At 46.2% G+C, this 20,621-nt stretch overlaps 1 protein-coding gene across 1 annotated transcript; it reads right to left on the bottom strand.

The window, feature by feature from the left end:
• Positions 1-4,719: 4,719 nt before the first annotated feature.
• LOC148439465 (uncharacterized) lies at positions 4,720-15,449 on the bottom strand. Its single transcript, XM_088464715.1, is given in 3 exon segments — positions 4,720-8,914; positions 8,916-8,920; positions 15,365-15,449. Coding segments are annotated over 3 exon segments (3,180 nt in total). The 3' UTR covers positions 4,720-5,824.
• Positions 15,450-20,621: the final 5,172 nt, after the last annotated feature.

Raw genomic sequence — 20,621 nt, 5'->3', positions numbered from 1 at the left:
AGGGGCTCATACTTAAGGGGTGTGGCCAGCCACCACAGGTGCTTGGCTAACCATTAGGCAAATTTTGGTGTATTTTTTATAGAAGAAAACTAAGAACCCATGTTTTTCAGTGCTCCTGCTCCACCAGGTAACGGACCCTCCAATAGAGTAAGAGTGTACAATTCAGTGCACAGTCCAGAACATGACCCCTAGAGGAGGGGGTGGGACCATCAGGCAGTGGGGGGCAGGGCCGATTGGAAGTGGAGCTGTAGTGAGGGCTGGCCTGGCAATGACATGGGGCCTGATTCAGCAATGAACGCACGGATGTAGACGCATGCATCTGGCCGCTGTGAGAATATGCTAATGAATACATATGCACAGCAACTGCAGCACAAGAGACACCCAGCGCTACAAAATGCCGCCCTTCCGCTAATGTCCGCACTCATGCGATAGACCTTGTCCACTCACTGTATACATCTGTCCTCTGACCATATACACCTGTCCCTGCTTATGATACTCAGGTTTTCAGTCTCCCCTTTTCCACGTCCCCATTAACCTTTCCCCCTAGTGTTTGCCTGTACCTATCCCACCTCCAGAGGTGGATCAGGAGATGGGAGGGGCTAATGTGCAGCCTCCATGCGCGACTCCCCCCTCTCTATCATCGGCTCTTTTCCGCAGTACATTCTAGCATTGGCCAGAGTCTACTGCGCATACGCCCATCTCCAAGAAAATGACACTGGTGCCATTTTTCTGGTGATTCGCAGATCTCCACAAACATGGCGCCTGTGGCATACTTACGGGGATATCTACGATACAGATCTCCGGATACATGGCACTTACCTGTGGCACAGATTGGGAGGTAATTTTTTTGAATAGATGCATGGCCACGTCTTCAACATGCCCCTCTCCCGACACCTTCCCATCCATCTCCAAAGATGCACTTATCTCACCTGTTCTCAAGAAACCATTTTTTTCCTTCACTTTTCTTCCGAACTAAAACCCCTTTTCCCATGGCCTCCAAATCCTGGGTTGTTGCACGTGTACCCGGGATTTTTGTCAGTGGAAATGGGTCAACCCGGGGTCCAGTGCCCCAGGAATCCAGCCCTGGTAGCTTGCAGGGTTTTACCTAGGATGGACTCAGTGGAAGCGTGTATGCCGCATTATCCGACCCTGGTCTCGTTTCCAGCTGGGGGAGATTGGCGCTGGGAGATGATGTCATCTCCAAGTGCCACCTTAAGAGTTCCACTGCACACGGGTGAAGTGTGAATGGCACTGACCCGGGAACAAACCACACCGGTGCCAGAGTGAAAGGGGCTGTCCCGGGCCTGACCCAGTTTGGAACCATGTTCCAAATCCCGGGGGTTAGACCCAGGACTGTAATGTAAAAGGGGTATAATTGAGCGGCTTGTATACCAGCATCTGACCCGTTAGCTCTCCACTGAAAACTCCGCAATCTGGCTTCCACCACCTACACTCCTCAGAGACTGCCCTGACCAGTGATTCACGCATGGCTGATTCAAAGGGTCATTGCTCCCTGCCCGTCCTCCTGGACCTCTCTGCTGCATTAGATAGTGTCAGCACTTGAAACCTGCTCCCTGCTGTTCCCGACCCCTGCTCGTATTGCCGCTGGAGCTGTGCATGAAGCTCAGGCCTGTCTCTGGCTGTAGGGATGCTAGAGCTGGAGGTTTGGGCACAGTAGGGGCTGCCTGGACCAGCATGCAAGGTTCTCCCTGGCTTCCTGACTCTTGTGCCTCAGCCTATAGCACCTTCTATTTCAGATAACCGTTACCGGAATTTGTGTAGAATTGATCAGTGCCTGTGCCCTCTCTATTCGGATACCTGTTGCCAGTTCTGGGACTTGCTCCAGGCAGGATTATATAACCTGTGCCCGTTTCTATTTTGGATACCAGTTACCAGACTCGGATAGTCCCTGACTTGCTATTATTAATCCCCGAGACTATTGGATACCTGCTGCTGTTTTCTGGACTGTATCTAATTTCCTGCCCCAGCTCCAGTCCTGGAACAGGGACCCAGATGCCTTCTGTGCACATGAGACATACTTTAAGTTGCTCTCTGTATGTTACCATATAATTGTGTCACTCTGCGAGTGGAATTCAGTCTGATAATTAAGGACTGCGCCTCTGTGCACCCACGTGACCGATCGCCAGTCACACTCTTCTTGCCCGTGGGCTTAGCAGGACATTTCTCTCCTGGTTCTTCTCCTGCTGTGCTGGTGCCGTTCTTCTCTAGGCTGTCTGCTTCAGGCCACACATAAAGTACTTTGCGCTGTCCTGTCACCAATTCCATCGAAACTTTGCCACAGTAAGCCCCTTCCTCGTTCAGGGTGTTCTGAAGACCCTAACCCATTTTCTCGTTATAACCCACCTTGACCATGGCAACCTCCTACCTATCTAACCTCTCTTTCCTCCTGGCTTTCCCATTTATAATATACCCTAAATGTTCTGGTGAGACTGATCTATGTCTCTGGCTGATTCACGGTGTCGCTGCAAATCCCTGCACCAACTCCCCGTTCACCCTCACCTTCAAAGGCCTCATTATCTCCTCCCATTCATCAATCTATGACCTGTTAGACCCGCTCCCTCTCACTCTCTCCGGTCTACCTCTGACCTACGCCACTCATCCTCCCTGGTAGCCGCCTCTCGCTCCCACCTGCAAGACTTCTCTCGCGCTGCCTCGCACTTGATGGTGTTCTCCTGTGGTCTGTATTGAACCCTGAATTACCAGCAAAGCAACAGCTATACACAACAGAAGTGGTTCCCGGTGTGGCGGTGAGGGATCCTGGGGCAGCCAGCAAGGACTACTCATGCAATGAATGCACATTTAGCCCCTGCAGCTGGTATCCGGCGGTTGCATAGCACCAGTGAGAGTGATCAGTAATAGTAGGTTACTGGTGGTAATAGTGAACCACAAGACAAGCAGTAAAACAATAAACTACTGAGATAAAAAACATGGAGGGAGATGTACTAATGCATAAAGTACCAACCAATCAGCTCCTAACTTCCACTTTACAGACTGTGTTTGAAAATGACAGGAGCTGATAGGATGGTACTTTTTATCTCATTCCAAGGTTTAGTACATCTCCCCCATGGTGGCAGAATAAGTTAATCTTGTCACAGCCCCTGTATACCATCTGCGCATCATTTGGCTTTCTGGTTGGTTTGTTCTCCTTTATGTGCAGGATTTGTGACTACTGTCCGTCACTGCAGAGATGTTTCTGCCTCCATAGGCCTCATAGGAAGCCAACTGGATGTATTGGAGACAATGGTTTTGAACATTTTCTGTACTGATCCTCCGTGCTAATAAGCTTTTATTAGTAGCTATTAATTCCTATTAATAGCCATTCACTATTCCTGTATAGTGTCAGCAGCACTTTTTGTGGTCTCTCATTATTATGGGTTTGTCCGACTCAGGTAATTGCCCAAATTATATAATTTCCTGTATTATTAGTACCTAGGTCTGGCGGCTGGCCTGGCGGCAGTGCTCCCGTGTTTGTGTCCCGTCTTTTCAGACGGCTTCCCAGCATTTCCCGGTTGTCTGGCTTCCTCCGGCGGCCGTGGATTGTCCTCTCTTCTGACTCTTTTTCAGAGCTTCTGACCCAGCTTGACTTCCGGATCCCACCTTGCCTGTACCCCAAACCTCTGCTAGTTCTCCGTTTTGCACCGTAGCCTGTGACCCTGATCTCGAATTGTCTGGCTATTCCTTTGCCTTGTGATTCGGTGCCACGTTTTCATTACTCCCAGCTGTCACGTCCAGGAGCAGTTTGAAGGCTGCGACCTGGTGGTCAGTGACAGTAAAGCCCATAACAGTTACTGGTGAAGACCGGGGTGGCCTGTTGGACATGCCTGGACTCCGTTAGTGTCGATACCGGACTGACAGTATCCACTTCTGCCTAACCACATTCAAGTGTCACTCATTCCCATCAGGTGCATTATACTCTCCCCAGAATGAGCAACACTTGACCCCTCACTTAGATTCACCAGGGTTAGTAGGAAAAGTCTCACTATAACCTCAGGGGTGGCAAAGAGGAGTATCCTCCAAAATTGGATTAGCCATTGTCCTCCTCCCATGCCCCGCTTTGTCAATAAGATGTTTTTTGTTTCCAGAATGGAATGGCTAAAGTCCTCGTTACACAAGGAACAGCGCGCAGAACGGCTTTTCGAGACATGGACCAGCTTCACTAATGCACCACCATTCATGGCTGCTTTCACAGGAGCACTTGGCATGAATCAAGGCTTTTATTGTAGGATCCAGATTGTTTTCCATGGTGCCAGTCATGTAGGTCTTTCTTTTGTGTGTTGGGGGGGGGGGGGCGGGTTACCATTATATTAAGCTTTATTAGCTATATTATACATCAACAAATGCCCCTCTTAATTATGGCACTCACCCCTTGTTTATTGCATATACGAAACCAGTATTGTTATAATCATAGTTACTCAGAAAACTGTGCTCCAAAACCGGTATTCTATAATAACGACCAGTCCCATTATTAGTTGCTAGCTCACTGAACAATTCCTACTATAGACAGACAGGATATGAAGTTAATTAGTCAAAACAATATTATTCAAAAATGATCATCTTTCACAAACATCTAGATAGTTATATCAGGTGACAGAGAATATTAAAGAGACCTATGGAGTTACGTTAGCTGGACCTGTCTTGGGGAGATCAGATTCGAGGTGGCGACTATAGATCCACAACAGACATCAGATAGACCGGCATATTAGGTTTATTCGAAATACAAAATGGGAGCATAATCACCTTTAGACATAGTTATGTACATTTTGGAATAGAACGTATACACCATTCCAACACTTCAACTTGGACATCCTAAACTGGCATCATATTATTATCTATACATCTCAAACGCGTTTCGCTAGGGATTGTTCACAAGATAATTTGTGTGTGGCCCTTGGCTGATCATAAATAATGGCTGAGCATTGCAATACCTGGAGCTTTTAACAATTCCCGGTTGAGACTATAGGTCAGGGGTTCTTAAACGTGGTCCTCAAGGCCTCATATATCCATGGTTGAGCACAGGTGACAATCAAATTGACTGAGATACAAATTAAGTCACCTGTGGTCAAGCATGGATATCCTTATACCTGGACTATTAGGGTGCCTTGAGGACCAAGTCTGGAAACCTCTGCTATAGGTGGTAGCTGACCACGAATGATATATACGTTTGAGCCCACTAACACTGACTCATGAGATCGGGATATTTAGTGGTCAGGCCTATCTTTGAATTTGACCATTAATTCAATATCATAATTAACCTATTGATGAAAATCAGTATCATAAATTTACTTATAATTAATTAGTTTTGTGCCACAACATTGAAAAAGAGAGAACAAAAAGGGATACTACTAATGATATCCCAAGAAACAGTCCATTGCTATATCTGACTGCTCTTCTCTTCTTGCGTACGATATGAACAAATTTTAGCATTATCCCAACCCTCATTCCAGGGAGTAGCTATTTGGGTCTATCAGTTATCTGATCAGGATGTGGCCTCCTGCCCTAAGTTATTGGGTCTGCTCCCGCTGAAGTTCCAATATGAAGTATGGTGCACGCAGAGGACTGCTTCTCCTGCTATCCCTCTCCCAGGTGAGTCACAGAGGGAAGATGGTGACATTTATGCCATGTATAAAACAAAAGAAGGTCTATCACCGAGGGGATAAGTAATTTTTACATAGAATTCTGGTAAACAGAAAACGTCTTCTCTTATAAGTCATCATAACCACTCTCATGTACACATATAAATGCTACTTTTAAATAGACACGAAAGTGTAGATTCATAGGTAAAACTTCCCCAATGGACATTCATTTATTTCTTTTCTCTGTGGCTTCTCCGATGTCGGCTCAGAGACGAGCGATCTCTATATCGTTTCCCGCAATCCGTACACACGCAAGGTGTCTCCCCAGTATGAACGGTCTTATGTTTGGCGAGTCCGGACTGATTGGTGAAGCTCTTCCCACATTCCGGGCACACGTAGGGCTTCTCTCCTGTGTGTATTCTCTTATGATGAGCAAGCGTGGACTGGAGCCTAAAGGACTTCCCGCACTCGGGGCACATGCACGGCTTCTCCCCTGTGTGAGTTCTCTCGTGCATGACCAAGGACGCCTTGGTAGTTAATGATTTGCCACATTCGGGGCACACGTACGGATTGACGCCGGTGTGAATTCTCTCGTGAATAACTAGGGACGCCTTGGTACTTAATGACTTGCCGCACTCGGGGCACATGTACGGCTTCTCTCCCGTGTGAAGCCTCCGATGCTTAACAAGCGAAGCCTTGGTGGTAAAAGATTTCCCACACTCAGAGCAGACGTACGGCTTCACGCCCGTGTGTATCCTCTTGTGTTTGACAAACGTTGACCAATTAATAAAGCGCTTCCCACAATCAGAGCACACGTACTGTTTCTCTTCTTTGTGGACCCTCTCGTGTTTAGCAAGTGTGGACTGATTAATGAAACACTTCCCACATTCAGCGCAGGCGTACGGCTTCACTCCGGTGTGAATCCGTCCATGTGTAACTAGCGAATACTTCACACGAAATCTTTTCCCACATTCAGAGCACTCAAATGGTTTCTCTCCTGTATGAGTCCTTTGATGGACAACAAGTTGGGTATTGAAAGCAAAACATTTCCCGCAGACAGGACATACAAATGGCTTCTCTCCCGTGTGAGATCTATGGTGTAAAATGAGCTGAGCACTGAAAGTAAAACATTTGCCACATTCACAGCATCGAAATGGTTTCTCTCCTGTGTGAGTTCTTCGATGGGCAATAAGTTGGGAGTTGGAAGCAAAACATGTTCCACATTCGGAACATCGAAATGGTTTCTCTCCTGTGTGAGTTCTATGGTGTACAACAAGTTGAGCATTAAAAGCAAAACATTTCCCACATTCGGAGCATCCAAATGGCTTCTCTATTGTTGAGGTTCTTCGATGGTCAATAGTATTGGAGCTGGAAGCAAAACATGATTCCACCTTAATATGATCTGTGGGTGTATAAATGTCTCTGTCTGTGAGGTTTCCTCCATCACGTGAGACCGGTTCCTCCATAATATGAGATATATACTGTGTATGATCTGTGGGTGTATAAATGTTGGTATCTGGGAGGGTTCCTCCATCACATGAGACCGGTTCCTCCTTAATATGAGTAGATGTATGTTGTGTATGATCTGTGGGTGTAGTGTCTGTGAGGTCTCCTCCATCACATGAGACTGGTTCCTCCTTAATTTGAGTAGATGTACACTGTGTATGATCTGTGGGTGTATAAATGTTGGTATCTGGGAGGGTTCGTCCATCACATGAGGCTGGTTCCTCCATAATATGAGTAGATGTATACTGTGTATGATCTGTGGGTGTATAAATGTCACTGTCTGTGAGGTTTCCTCCATCACACGAGACTTGTTCCTCCTTAATTTGAGTAGATGTATACTGTGTATGATCTGTGGGTGTATAAATGTTACTGTCTGTGAGGGTCCCATCACATGAGACCGGTTCCTCCTTAATATGAGTAGATGTATACTGTGTATGATCAGTGGGTGTATAAATCTCAGTCTCTGTTAGGGTTCCTCCATCACATGAGACTGGTTCCTCCTTAATATGAGTAGATGTATACTGTGTATGATCTGTGGGTGTATAAATGTTGGTGTCTGTGAGGTCTCCTCCATCACATGAGACTGGTTCCTCCTTAATTTGAGTAGATGTACACTGTGTATGATCTGTGGGTGTATAAATGTCGGTATCTGTGAGGTTTCCTCCATCACATGAGACTGGTTCCTCCTTAATTTGAGTAGATGTATACTGTGTATGATCTGTGGGTGTATAAATGTTGGTATCTGGGAGGGTTCGTCCATCACATGAGGCTGGTTCCTCCATAATATGAGTAGATGTATACTGTGTATGATCTGTGGGTGTATAAATGTCACTGTCTGTGAGGTTTCCTCCATCACACGAGACTTGTTCCTCCTTAATTTGAGTAGATGTATACTGTGTATGATCTGTGGGTGTATAAATGTTACTGTCTGTGAGGGTCCCATCACATGAGACCGGTTCCTCCTTAATATGAGTAGATGTATACTGTGTATGATCAGTGGGTGTATAAATCTCAGTCTCTGTTAGGGTTCCTCCATCACATGAGACTGGTTCCTCCTTAATATGAGTAGATGTATACTGTGTATGATCTGTGGGTGTATAAATGTTGGTATCTGGGAGGGTTCCTCCATCACATGAGACCGGTTCCTCCTTAATATGAGATGTATGCTGTGTATGATCTGTGGGTGTATAAATGTTGGTATCTGGGAGGGTTCGTCCATCACATGAGGCTGGTTCCTCCATAATATGAGTAGATGTATACTGTGTATGATCTGTGGGTGTATAAATGTCACTGTCTGTGAGGGTTCCTCCATCACACGAGACTGGTTCCTCCTTAATATGAGTAGATGTACACTGTGTATGATCTGTGGGTGTATAAATGTCGGTATCTGTGAGGTCTCCTCCATCACATGAGACTGGTTCCTCCTTAATATGAGATATATACTGTGTATGATCTGTGGGTGTATAAATGTTGGTGTCTGTGAGGGTTCCTCCATCACATGAGACTGGTTCCTCCTTAATATGAGTAGATGTATACTGTGTATGATCTGTGGCTATATATATGTTGGAGTCTGTGAGGGTTCCTCCATCACATGAGACTGGTTCCTCCATAATATGAGCAGATGTATTTTGTGTCACTGTATAAATATCAGTTTGGTTTTCTCCTTCACATGAAATTGATTTCTTAGTCACTTTTATCTCAGCCTTTCTCTGCCTTTTGCCAGATTTATAAGTGTTCCTACATTTGTTTGTGTTTGTAGAAGGAGATGATAAAATCGGGTTGTGAAATTCGTTTTTTGGCAATGACAGCGTCAGACATATCTGTAGGGGAAAAAAGAATCATATTTTGAACCAGAAACATAACACTAAATAAAACGTATCTGAAATGATCATATGAAGAGAGGACTTATTGTCTTACCTTGTTCAATCCTTTTCTTTGACTCATAGGGGGCAGAGGAAGGATGATGGGTATAGCCGGGAGAGGAGAGTCTGGGCAGCAAACAGTTAAATTTAACCAGCAGCCCAGAGATCCCTTTCCCCTTTACCCCGCTCCCAGGCCCACGGCTGGTTAGTTAAGTTAGCAAGCCCACCGCAGGGAGCGAGGATTGAAGAAAGACCGGGACTCACAAAGAAACACACACAGGGACAAGGTGCTTAGAAAACCTGTATCACAAAAACTAACCCCCGCAAGCCAAGTGCGTCAGGGTGGGCGCCCTTTTTTTCCCCATATGGAGCCGAAGAAAAAGGATTGAACAAGACCATAAATCCTCTTTTCTTCTTCCTTCACTTGGGGGCACAGGGAGGACGAAGGGACATCCTAAAGTTGTCCCCCTATGGGAGAGGACACTCCTGAGCTGCGCTATGAACACATCACCCAAAGGCCACATCTGCGGAGGTGAAAGTATCAAAGGCAGAGAAACAAATGAAAGTGTGGCAGAGGACCACGTGGCAGCCTTACAAAGCTGGTCTGCAGAAGTGCCACGTCCGAGGCGGCCACTGACCTAGTTGAATGAGCAATTTCCACAGCTGGGGCAGGAAGATTAGCCACAGAGTAGGCATGGCAGATAATCAGGCAGAGTCACCTGGCCAAAAAGTCTGTTTAGAAGCCGGCCAGCCCCACTTGTGAAAATCATACAGGACAAACAGAGAGTCAGATCTGTGGAGATCTCTGGTCCTGTCCATTTAAATCCGGAGAGCCCTAACTACATCCAGAGAGGCCTTCTCCAGCGAAGAACCCAAAACACTGAAAGTTGGTGCCACAATATTCTGGTTAATGTGGAACCGAGATACAACCTTGGGTAGGTAAGCCAAGCAAAGTACTCAAGACAGCCCGATCCAAATGGACGATCAGAAAAGGGGAGCAACAAGCCAAGGAGGTCAAGTCAGACACTCGCCGGGCCGAAGCAATAGCAAGTAAGAAGACAGTCTTCCATGTAATCCAACGAATGTCCGCCATATCCAACGGACTCAAAAGGGGCCAACTGGAGAGCTCAAAGAACCAAGGAGGAATTCCATGGGGCCACTGGAGGAACAAATGGAGGCTGCACATGGAGGACGCCCTGAACAAACGTTTGTATGTCCGGTAAGAGGGCAAACTGCAGCTGAAAGAGTACAGACATGACAGAGACCTGTACTCTCAAAGAAGAGAGTCGAAGGCCCAAATGTAGACCACCTGCAGAAAGAAGAGGATTCTTGAGAGCTGGTAGAACAGAGGTTTGAAATCTCTGGCCGAACGCCACACAAAGTAGGTCGACCAAACACTGTGATAAATCTTTGCCGAAGAAGGCTTCTGGGCATTAAGCTTAGTACGGATGACTCTCCTGGAAAACCCCTTTAATCTCAGGATGGATGTCTCAAGAGCCACCCCGTCAAAGCGAGACAGGCAAGATCCGGATATAAGCATGGACCCAGAGACAGAAGATCCGGCTGCAGAAGCAGATGAGCATTGATGGAGAGGCCCAAAAGAACTGGGTACCACACCTTGCGGAGAACTCACTGGACCATCGAGATTAGAGGAAAGACGTAGATGAGCGAGAACATCCACGGCACAGCCAGAGCGTCCACCAGGAATGCTACAGGATCAGTACCTTGGCAGCTGTGAATTGTGTTGAGATGCCATCATATCTATGCCTGGTAGGCCCCAATGGCTGACCAATAACTGGAAGACGTCTGGATGCAGAGCCTACTTGCCCAAATGAATGTGCTGGCGGCTTAGGAAGTACACTTCTCAATTCTGCACTCCGGGAATGAAAACTGCTGACAGAGCCTAAAGGTGATGCTCCGCCTAGTGGAGGATGTGACTCACCTCCTTCATGATACCACGACTGCAAGTGCCGTCCTGGTGGTTTATGTAGGCGACAACTGTCGCGTTGTCTGACTGCACCTTGATCGGACGCCCCTGAGGAAAGGCTGAGCCAAGCAAAGCGCTCTGTACACCACCAAGTTCAAGGAGATTGATGGATAATCGGCTCTCCTGTGCAATCTACCATCCCTGGAATGACTTATAACCTTGGACTGCAGGGCCTAAAACTTGTGTGCCGGAAGGAAGACATGCTGAGCCCTGGAATCCAGCCGAGCTCCCAAATGCAGCATCTCCACAGAAGGCGTCAACTTAGCTCTTTCACCAATTTAAATCCACCCATGTGACTCTAGAAGATCCACTGTCAGACGAAGGTGGTCCTTCAGGACATCCAGAGATTGGGCTAGGAGAAGAAAGTCATCCAGATTAGGAAAGATTCTGACGCCCATTCCTGAATACATGAGGATCTGTTTACAGCCCAAATGGAAAAGCCTGAAAGTGGCAGTGATCCGACCACACCGCAAATCTGAGGAAGCGCTGGTGGCTGACTCGGATAGGGATGTGTAAATAGGCATCCTGGATGTCCAAAGATGCCATAAAATTCTCCCCGGTTACATAGCTTGAATGATGGAGCACAGACTCCATGCGGAATTTGGGAATCCGCAGATACATGTTCAGTGCCTTCAAATTGAGGATGGGTCAAAATGAGCCGTCCGGCTTCTGGACTAGGAAGAGGTTGGCCTAAAAACCTGTACCTCTTTGAGATGGGGGTGCCAGTATGATGACCATGGAAGCCAAAAGGGAGTGAACCGCCTCCCTGAGAGCTCTTGCTTTCCCTGGATCTGCTGGAAATCCTGTGGAAAAGAACCGCGCCAGAGGACGCTTCTGAAAAGTCAGTGTGTATCCCTGAGAGACTACACCCCTGACCCAAGCGCCTGTCGTGGTTCCCATCCAAACTTCTGTGAAAAACGAAAGCTGGCCTCCCCACACTGGGGTTCCCTCAGGTGGAGGCCCGCCCCGTCATGTGCCAGGCTTGTCAGCTGGCTTGCCAAATGGCTTAGTTCCCTTGGAGGAGGAACTCTGGAATTTAGATGAAGCCTGACCTCTGGCCTTTCCTTGTAGAAGAAAGGAATGAAAGGTAGATGTCCTAGACCTTGGAGGTGCAGCCGAAGGCAGGAAGGTTATCCTGGACGCCGCCACTGTCAATACTGTCCAACTCCTGACCAAAGAGAATGTCGCCAAAATACGGGAGTACCTCTAACGCTTTCTTATGGTGCATACACACGGTCAGATTTTCCTTCAGATCTGTACAATAACGATTTTAAAAATCGTTCATATCTGAAGGAAAATCTGACATATCTGACATGTTTGTCAGAAGAACGATGCGCGTTTCTGCTTGTCAGATAACGATATCCGACATCTGATGTGTTTACAGTCAGATTTGGACGATTCCATTCATTTTAATGCAGTCAGAAATCGTTCAAATCGTTGGTCAAATTGTTCATCTGACACATCTGACCGTGTGTATGCTCCATTAGAATCAGTATCGGCTCGCGAGGAATGTAGCCAGAGGGTTCTCCTGGCTTCAACAGATGCTGACACCTTAGAGGTCAAGACCCCCGTGTCAGAGACAACCTCACCAAGGTCAGAGCCCACCTCCTTAATGTGCCCCACAAGAGGCAATAAATCCTTTCTGCTGGTACCAGAGCTGAGGTCGGCTACCAATGCCTTTGCGACCCAAGCTGAAGCCAGAGAGGGCGTGCGATAGCTCCCGCATTAGTATAGGTTGTCTTAAGTAAAGTCTATTAAGGGAAGCCGTATTAGGTATAGGAAAGAATGGGAGATCTAACAGTGAGCGATGTGGGCATCAGCTGGAGGAGGAGACTCCCACTTAGCCCAAGTCAGGATCTGGCCTGGGATCAGCCATAACTTACCACAGACCCGGCTTCTTCTGATCAGCCGCGCAGTGAGATGTTTGATATGGCAACGGGTGGCCACATTGTCTATTCTCTCCAGGGGTTGAAGACTCCAGCGTTTCCCTTGTGAGGTTCACACGCCTGTCATCATGGGCGCTGCCATATTTTTTCTGTCAGCTGACCGGACTTTCCATCAAGGGAATACCTGCTGTCAGTCAGCTGATTTAGTCTGCCTACAGCAAGCTACCTTAGTGTATAAATCAGGACTCTGGGAAACAGGAAGTAGGTTGAACAACTTCTCTACTTCTAGTTGATCCAGGCTCCACGTGGTTATATCTCCTGTGTGCTCTTCCTGTTCACCGCAGATATTCTCCAGTGATACTCTACATCGATCCTTACTGATATTCTCCAGTGACATTCAACATCGGTCCTTACTGATATTCTCCAGTGATACTCTCCAGTGACATTCAACATCGGTTCTTACCGATATTCTCCAGTGACACTCTCCAGTGACATAAAACATCGATCTTTACCGATATTCTCCAGTGATACTGCTCAGTGATACTACCGGTCCTTACTGATATTCTCCAGTGACTTTCAACATTGGTCGTTACCAATATTCTCCAGTGATACTCTCCAGTGACATTCATCATCGGTCCTTACTGATATTCTCCAGTGACCCTCTCCAGTGATATTTAGCATTGGTCTACAACGATATTCTTCAGTGATACTCTCCAGTGATACGCAACATCGGTTCCTACCGATAACCTCTAGTAATTTTCAACATCAAGTCTCCTACCTTCCTCTGCCCTACTCCTCGCTATCTACTGGGTATTTAGCTAGGGGGCCGGGAACTGCTCGTCATGCGTTGCGAAGACTATATCCTCTTGCGAGGGTCACTGGTGAAGACCCCTGACGGGTTAGATTTCGCGCCACTGGTTAGGTCTACACCAACTCAGGTGTTAGCTACTGGTTCCTGTCTATGAGGAAGTCCTATATCCACCCTCCACAGCTGCCGCTTCCCTCCCAGTGACCCCTACACTCAGTCCTCCGACTGAAGTTAACAAGGGCCAGGTCATGACAGTCCACTCTACAACCGGTAGTCGGTTTAAGGATGTAATGCGCTTTGACAACTGGAAGAGCCTATTAGGATGAGACCATGCTTCCAAAAAGAAGATCCTCCAACTTCCCCGAAGAATGGAACTTCAAACGCTTGAAAACCGTGGCTTTGGACCTTGCAGTCTGTTCAGAGATGGAGTCCAATCCTCTCTGGAGTCTGCGGCGGAAGTGACCAACCCAGTAGCCGTTGCTGCCGCCCCGGCACTAGGGTTGCTGGAGCGGCTGTGAGTGCAACCATAGGACGCCTTTCACTGCCCCTATGTAAGCAAAACAAATAAATAAAAAAAGATAACAGGGGACAACTAACAAGGAGTCCCCCCTGCTGAACACAGTACCCGTTCCTGCTGGCACCAAACTGAAAACTGGCTGACTGTGTTCTGAGTATAGAGGAGAGGAAGCCATGGGCTGCTGGATAATTAAATTAACTGTTTGGTGGCCAGACTCTCCTCTCCGGGCTATACCTATCGTCCTCCCTGTGCCCCCTAGTGAAGGTAGAAGAATGACAAAGTAAAGAAATAAAACAAAACCTAACTTCTGGCAGTGACAAAGGAACGTAAGAAAAGTATCGCCTTCGTAGTATCAGGAGGGACTCGGGGCTGATACACAGCGATACACAGACTGGGGGGAAAACAACTAGAGCTAAGGGGACCAAGTGTAAAAGCTAAATGTGTAAAAAGTTCCAGGCTGGTCCAAGTACCAAATTAGCGAATGAGCTGGTAAAACGGACAGGTGGCTGGAATACCCCATGGCAATATGTATATAAGTACAGTATAAAAAGGGCATGAAAGCCCTACGTAAAATACTTTGGTATAGTCCACGTGTAGCTCTTAGTGATGTGTAACAGCTAGGATAGGGCAATACAAAGTGTTCTTCCTAAAGATCCAGCTCAGTTCCAGCACATTGGCTATCATCTCCTGGAGACCTGTAACATGAGAGGACAGCTAAGCCACTAATGCGTCTCTTGGCTCTCCTGCGTAGATCACACCACCTGGAGCCAATGCTTCGACTCCGAGCTCCTGATCCTAATAAGAGGTCAGGAGGAAATGGCCCAGGTGCTGCAGGAGCTCACACACCACCCAGAACCAAGCAGTCCAGGGTGGTGGCAGTGACGAAAATCCTACAACTAGGGCGAAGATGACACACAGTCTGGCAAGTGTCTGGTGGCCTACAAATGCCAGCATGGTGGTCAGTAATGGCAACATACTGATGGAAGCCTGAGACACATCTGTAAAACCATCTCCCCGCATGCCGGGGTCATAGTAAGCCCATCCGGTCAGTGCCTGTTACTACATTTCCCACGTTACACTGCAAACAATTGAGCGCTTGTAACTCAAAAAGTTGATTTCAAAAGTCCACCTCTAACCACTCTACTTTCCCATAGTTACAGCTAGTGACCACGTGTTCTAGCTATACAACATGCATGACTCTTACCCGGTGATGTGAGGGGCCGGTGATCCTCCATCTTCACGTCCTTGTACAGACCCCTGTATTCCTCTATATACTCCCCCTCCTGCATGGAGACATAGACAGTGACATCCTGACACCTTATAGGAACCTGACACACAATGATACAGTCATCACCCAGACACATCCTCTGGTGTTACTGTATAATGTCCCATTCCCAGCAGTCACCTCTCCAGTCATCACCCGACACATCCCCTGGTGTTACTGTATAATGTCCCATTCCCAGCAGTCACCTCTCTGGTCATCACCCAGACACATCCCCTGGTGTTACCGTATAATGTCCCATTCCCAGCAGTCACCTCTCAGGTCATCACCCAGACACATCCCCTGGTGTTACCGTATAATGTCCCATTCCCAGCAGTCACCTCTCTGGTCATCACCAAGACACATCCCCTGGTGTTACCGTATAATGTCCTATTCCCAGCAGTCACCTCTCCAGTCATCACCCAGACACATCCCCCGGTGTTACTGTATAATGTCCCATTCCCAGCAGTCACCTCTCCAGTCATCACCCAGACACATCTCCCGGTGTTACTGTATAATGTCCCATTCCCAGCAGTCACCTCTCCAGTCATCACCCAGACACATCCCCTGGTGTTACTGTATAATGTCCCATTCCCAGCAGTCACCTCTCCAGTCATCACCCAGACACATCCCCTGGTGTTACTGTATAATGTCCCATTCCCAGCAGTCACCTCTCCGGTCATCACCCAGACACATCCCCTGGTGTTACTGTATAATGTCCCATTCCCAGCAGTCACCTCTCCGGTCATCACCCAGACACATCCCCTGGTGTTACTGTATAATGTCCCATCCCAGCAGTCACCTCTCCAGTCATCACCCAGACACATCCCCTGGTGTTACTGTATAATGTCCCATTCCCAGCAGTCACCTCTCCAGTCATCACCCAGACACATCCCCTGGTGTTACTGTATAATGTCCCAATCCCAGCAGTCACCTCCCCAGTCATCACCCAGACACATCCCCTGGTGTTACTGTATAATGTCCCATTCCCAGCAGTCACCTCTCCGGTCATCACCCAGACACATCCCCTGGTGTTACTGTATAATGTCCCATCCCAGCAGTCACCTCTCCAGTTATCACCCAGACACATCCCCTGGTGTTACTGTATAATGTCCCATTCCCAGCAGTCACCTCTCCAGTCATCACCCAGACACATCCCCTGATGTTACTGTATAATGTCCCATTCCCAGCAGTCACCTCTCCAGTCATCACCCAGACACATCCCCTGGTGTTACTGTATAATGTCCCATCCCAGCAGTCTCCTCTCCGGTCATCACCCAGACACATTACCTGGTGTTACTGTATAATGTCCCCTTCCCAGCAGTCACCTCTCCAGTCATCACCCAGACCAATCCCCTGGTGTTACTGTATAATGTCCCATTCCCAGCAGTCACCTCTCCAGTCATCACCCAGACACATCCCCTGATGTTACTGTATAATGTCCCATTCCCAGCAGTCACCTCTCCAGTCATCACCCAGACACATCCCCCGATGTTACTGTATAACGTCCCATTCCCAGCAGTCACCTCTCCAGTCATCACCCAGACACATCCCCTGATGTTACTGTATAATGTCCCATTCCCAGCAGTCACCTCTCCGGTCATCACCCAGATACATCCCCCGGTGTTACTGTATAATGTCCCATTCCCAGCAGTCACCTCTCCAGTCATCACCCAGACAGATCCCCTGGTGTTACTGTATAATGTCCCATTCCCAGCAGTCACCTCTCCAGTCATCACCCAGACACATCCCCTGGTGTTACTGTATAATGTCCCATACCCAGCAGTCACCTCTCCAGTCATCACCCAGACAGATCCCCTGGTGTTACTGTATAATGTCCCATTCCCAGCAGTCACCTCTCCAGTCACCATCCAGACACATCCCCCGATGTTACTGTATAATGTCCCATTCCCAGCAGTCACCTCTCCAGTCATCACCCAGACAGATCCCCTGGTGTTACTGTATAATGTCCCATTCCCAGCAGTCACCTCTCCAGTCACCATCCAGACACATCCCCCGGTGTTACTGTATAATGTCCCATTCCCCACCAGTCACCTCTCCAGTCATCACCCAGACACATCCCCTGGTGTTACTGTATAATGTCCCATTCCCAGCAGTCACCTCTCCAGTCACCATCCAGACACATCCCCTGGTGTTACTGTATAATGTCCCATTCCCAGCAGTCACCTCTCCAGTCATCACCCAGACAGATCCCCTGGTGTTACTGTATAATGTCCCATTCCCAGCAGTCACCTCTCCAGTCATCACCCAGACACATCCCCTGGTGTTACTGTATAATGTCCCATACCCAGCAGTCACCTCTCCAGTCATCACCCAGACAGATCCCCTGGTGTTACTGTATAATGTCCCATTCCCAGCAGTCACCTCTCCAGTCACCATCCAGACACATCCCCCGATGTTACTGTATAATGTCCCATTCCCAGCAGTCACCTCTCCAGTCATCACCCAGACAGATCCCCTGGTGTTACTGTATAATGTCCCATTCCCAGCAGTCACCTCTCCAGTCACCATCCAGACACATCCCCCGGTGTTACTGTATAATGTCCCATTCCCCACCAGTCACCTCTCCAGTCATCACCCAGACACATCCCCTGGTGTTACTGTATAATGTCCCATTCCCAGCAGTCACCTCTCCAGTCACCATCCAGACACATCCCCTGGTGTTACTGTATAATGTCCCATTCCCAGCAGTCACCTCTCCAGTCATCACCAAGACACATCCCCCGATGTTACTGTATAATGTCCCATTCCCAGCAGTCACCTGTTTGTGCAGAAATTGAACACGAATGATATCAATTTGAGAATGACTTTAGAACACAGCAAGAACAATTTTTTTTTTTATGTTTTTCACTATATATATATATACGAATAATTTTGATTCATTTTTACATTGATAAATATTGAATTATTTTTATCGCTAGAACTCAGCACTTTGAGATGGGTGTGGTTGGCATAAGGTGCATACACACACAACGATTTTTTGAACGATTATCGTTAAACGATATCGTTTGAAAAAAATCGTTCACTTTCTGAGTCAAACGATGAACGATTATTGTTCATGCGCGTTCACGTTTGTAGTTCAGTCAGAATTGTCAACTCAACGATTTTCATTAAGTTAATATGCAAAAATCGTTTGTAGTTCATAAAAATCGTTCATTACATTTAGTAAATGAACAACTTTAGTAAACGATTTTAGTTCATTTTTTCAAGGGAAAGAATCGTTTACTAAAATCGTTCATTAACTAAATCGTTGTGTGTATGCAGCTATAGAGTTTAACTTTACTTATCAATTTAATATAAAAGTTAAATATTTTATTATATATTTATTTTATTATTCTTATTTTTATTCATATTTTTCTAGTATATTGTTTAGTCATTTATATGATGAATACTTAATATATGGAACATTGTTTCATCTTTCTAAACGTATGGTATATCAAACATGTGAGATTGAAATTTATGTTGATATATCAATGATCTGACGTTCATGTATGATTCTGGTTTCAATTGGACTCAAACTGATTATCATTATTACTGTTATTCTTTATTTATTTTTAGATTTATTTTTGATTTTATATATATTTTTATTTATCAGCTGCTGTATAATTGGGCTGTTCTAGGGTAAATTTGGCAGTTAAATGATATTTGTTTTTTTCACAATATTAATTAATTCGGGATTTTTTCCCCTTGTGACCTATAACAGAAAGTAAGATTGTATTAGATGCAAATTATATAATATGTCCAAGAGCAGGAAACCATTGCAAATCCCTTTTCTCTCTCTCTACCTAACAAATTTGGATCACATGATTTATTTAAGTGATTATTTAATTGCCAATTTATATTGTTTTAATTGTTTGAGCAAGTTTACAAGATGAATGTTCCATTTCTATTATGCCATTGTAGACACAGAAGATAGTTTTCCACACGTGCTGTATATAATGATATAAGGAAACTTTTCTTCTATTACTTTCATTGTAATTTATGTAACCTGCTGGTTCATTATCCAGACCGTTCTCACATGTAGTGAATAATCCGACATTAGAAGCCTATTTAGGAGAGACCTGGATATGTAGTCAGGCTGTATGGTGAGACACGTGTCCAGTCAGTCACTCACTCCCCACTGCAGGAGGGAGCAGCACGGTAGCACAGTGTCAGGCACAAGCCTTCGGTCATTATAACTCAGGTACTCTTATTCGGGTGGGTCGTGACCTGGTCCGGTGGCGCATTCAGATTTCAGCAACAGACACTGCCTAATACCACGTACGGATCGGTGTGTCCCCGTCCCCCCCCCCTCCCTTTATTTTCTATCAGTGTATTCCTGATCCCTCTCTCATCCACGTATCCGCTCACAGAAGACCCTGGACAGCAGAGGGGACCAGGTACTTGTACTCCGTACTTACATTTCTATAGCTGCATATACACACAACTATTTAGTTAATTAACGATTTTAGTAAACTATTTTTTCCCTTGAAAATATGAACTAAAATCGTTTACTAAATGTAATGAACGATTTTTATGAACTACAAACGATTTTTGCATATTAACTTAATGAAAATCGTTGAGTTGACAATTCTGACCAAACTACAAACGTGAACGCGCATGAACGATAATCGTTCATCGTTCATCGTTTGACTCAGAAAGTGAACGATTTTTTCAAATGATTATCGTTAAACGATATCTTTAAACAATAATCATTCAAAAAATCGTTGTGTGTGTATGCACCTTATGGGGTTATGTGACACTACATGATATTATCTGCCTATAGTAACTAATAATATATAAGTATGTCATCTGGGATATTTACGCCTACAGGGTGGTCTTTGCTCTCCCCCTTTTCTCAGAGTACTCTGACAGCATCTCATGTGTATATTTATATATTTTTGGTTACATTGAGGTGATAGGATTAAATCATTTGTTGTACACGGGGATCATGTGTTATGGTTTGGCCATACATGGTATATGATACTCAGCAGACACGTTATTATCACACTCAATGTATAGATTTATCTCATATACCCCCATACACACAGTCACTGCCCAGCATTACACCTCATACATACAGTCCTGGTCATACCTTATACATCATCCTCATACCCAGCACATATACCTCCATACACACAGTCACTGCCCAGCATTACACCTCATACATACAGTCCTGGTCATACCTTATACATCATCC

The sequence above is a fragment of the Taudactylus pleione genome, unplaced genomic scaffold, assembly GCF_031769625.1.
Source record: "Taudactylus pleione unplaced genomic scaffold, aTauple2 ptg001767l, whole genome shotgun sequence".
Taxonomy (NCBI): domain Eukaryota; kingdom Metazoa; phylum Chordata; class Amphibia; order Anura; family Myobatrachidae; genus Taudactylus; species Taudactylus pleione.
This window is presented reverse-complemented; position numbering and strand designations above follow the sequence as displayed.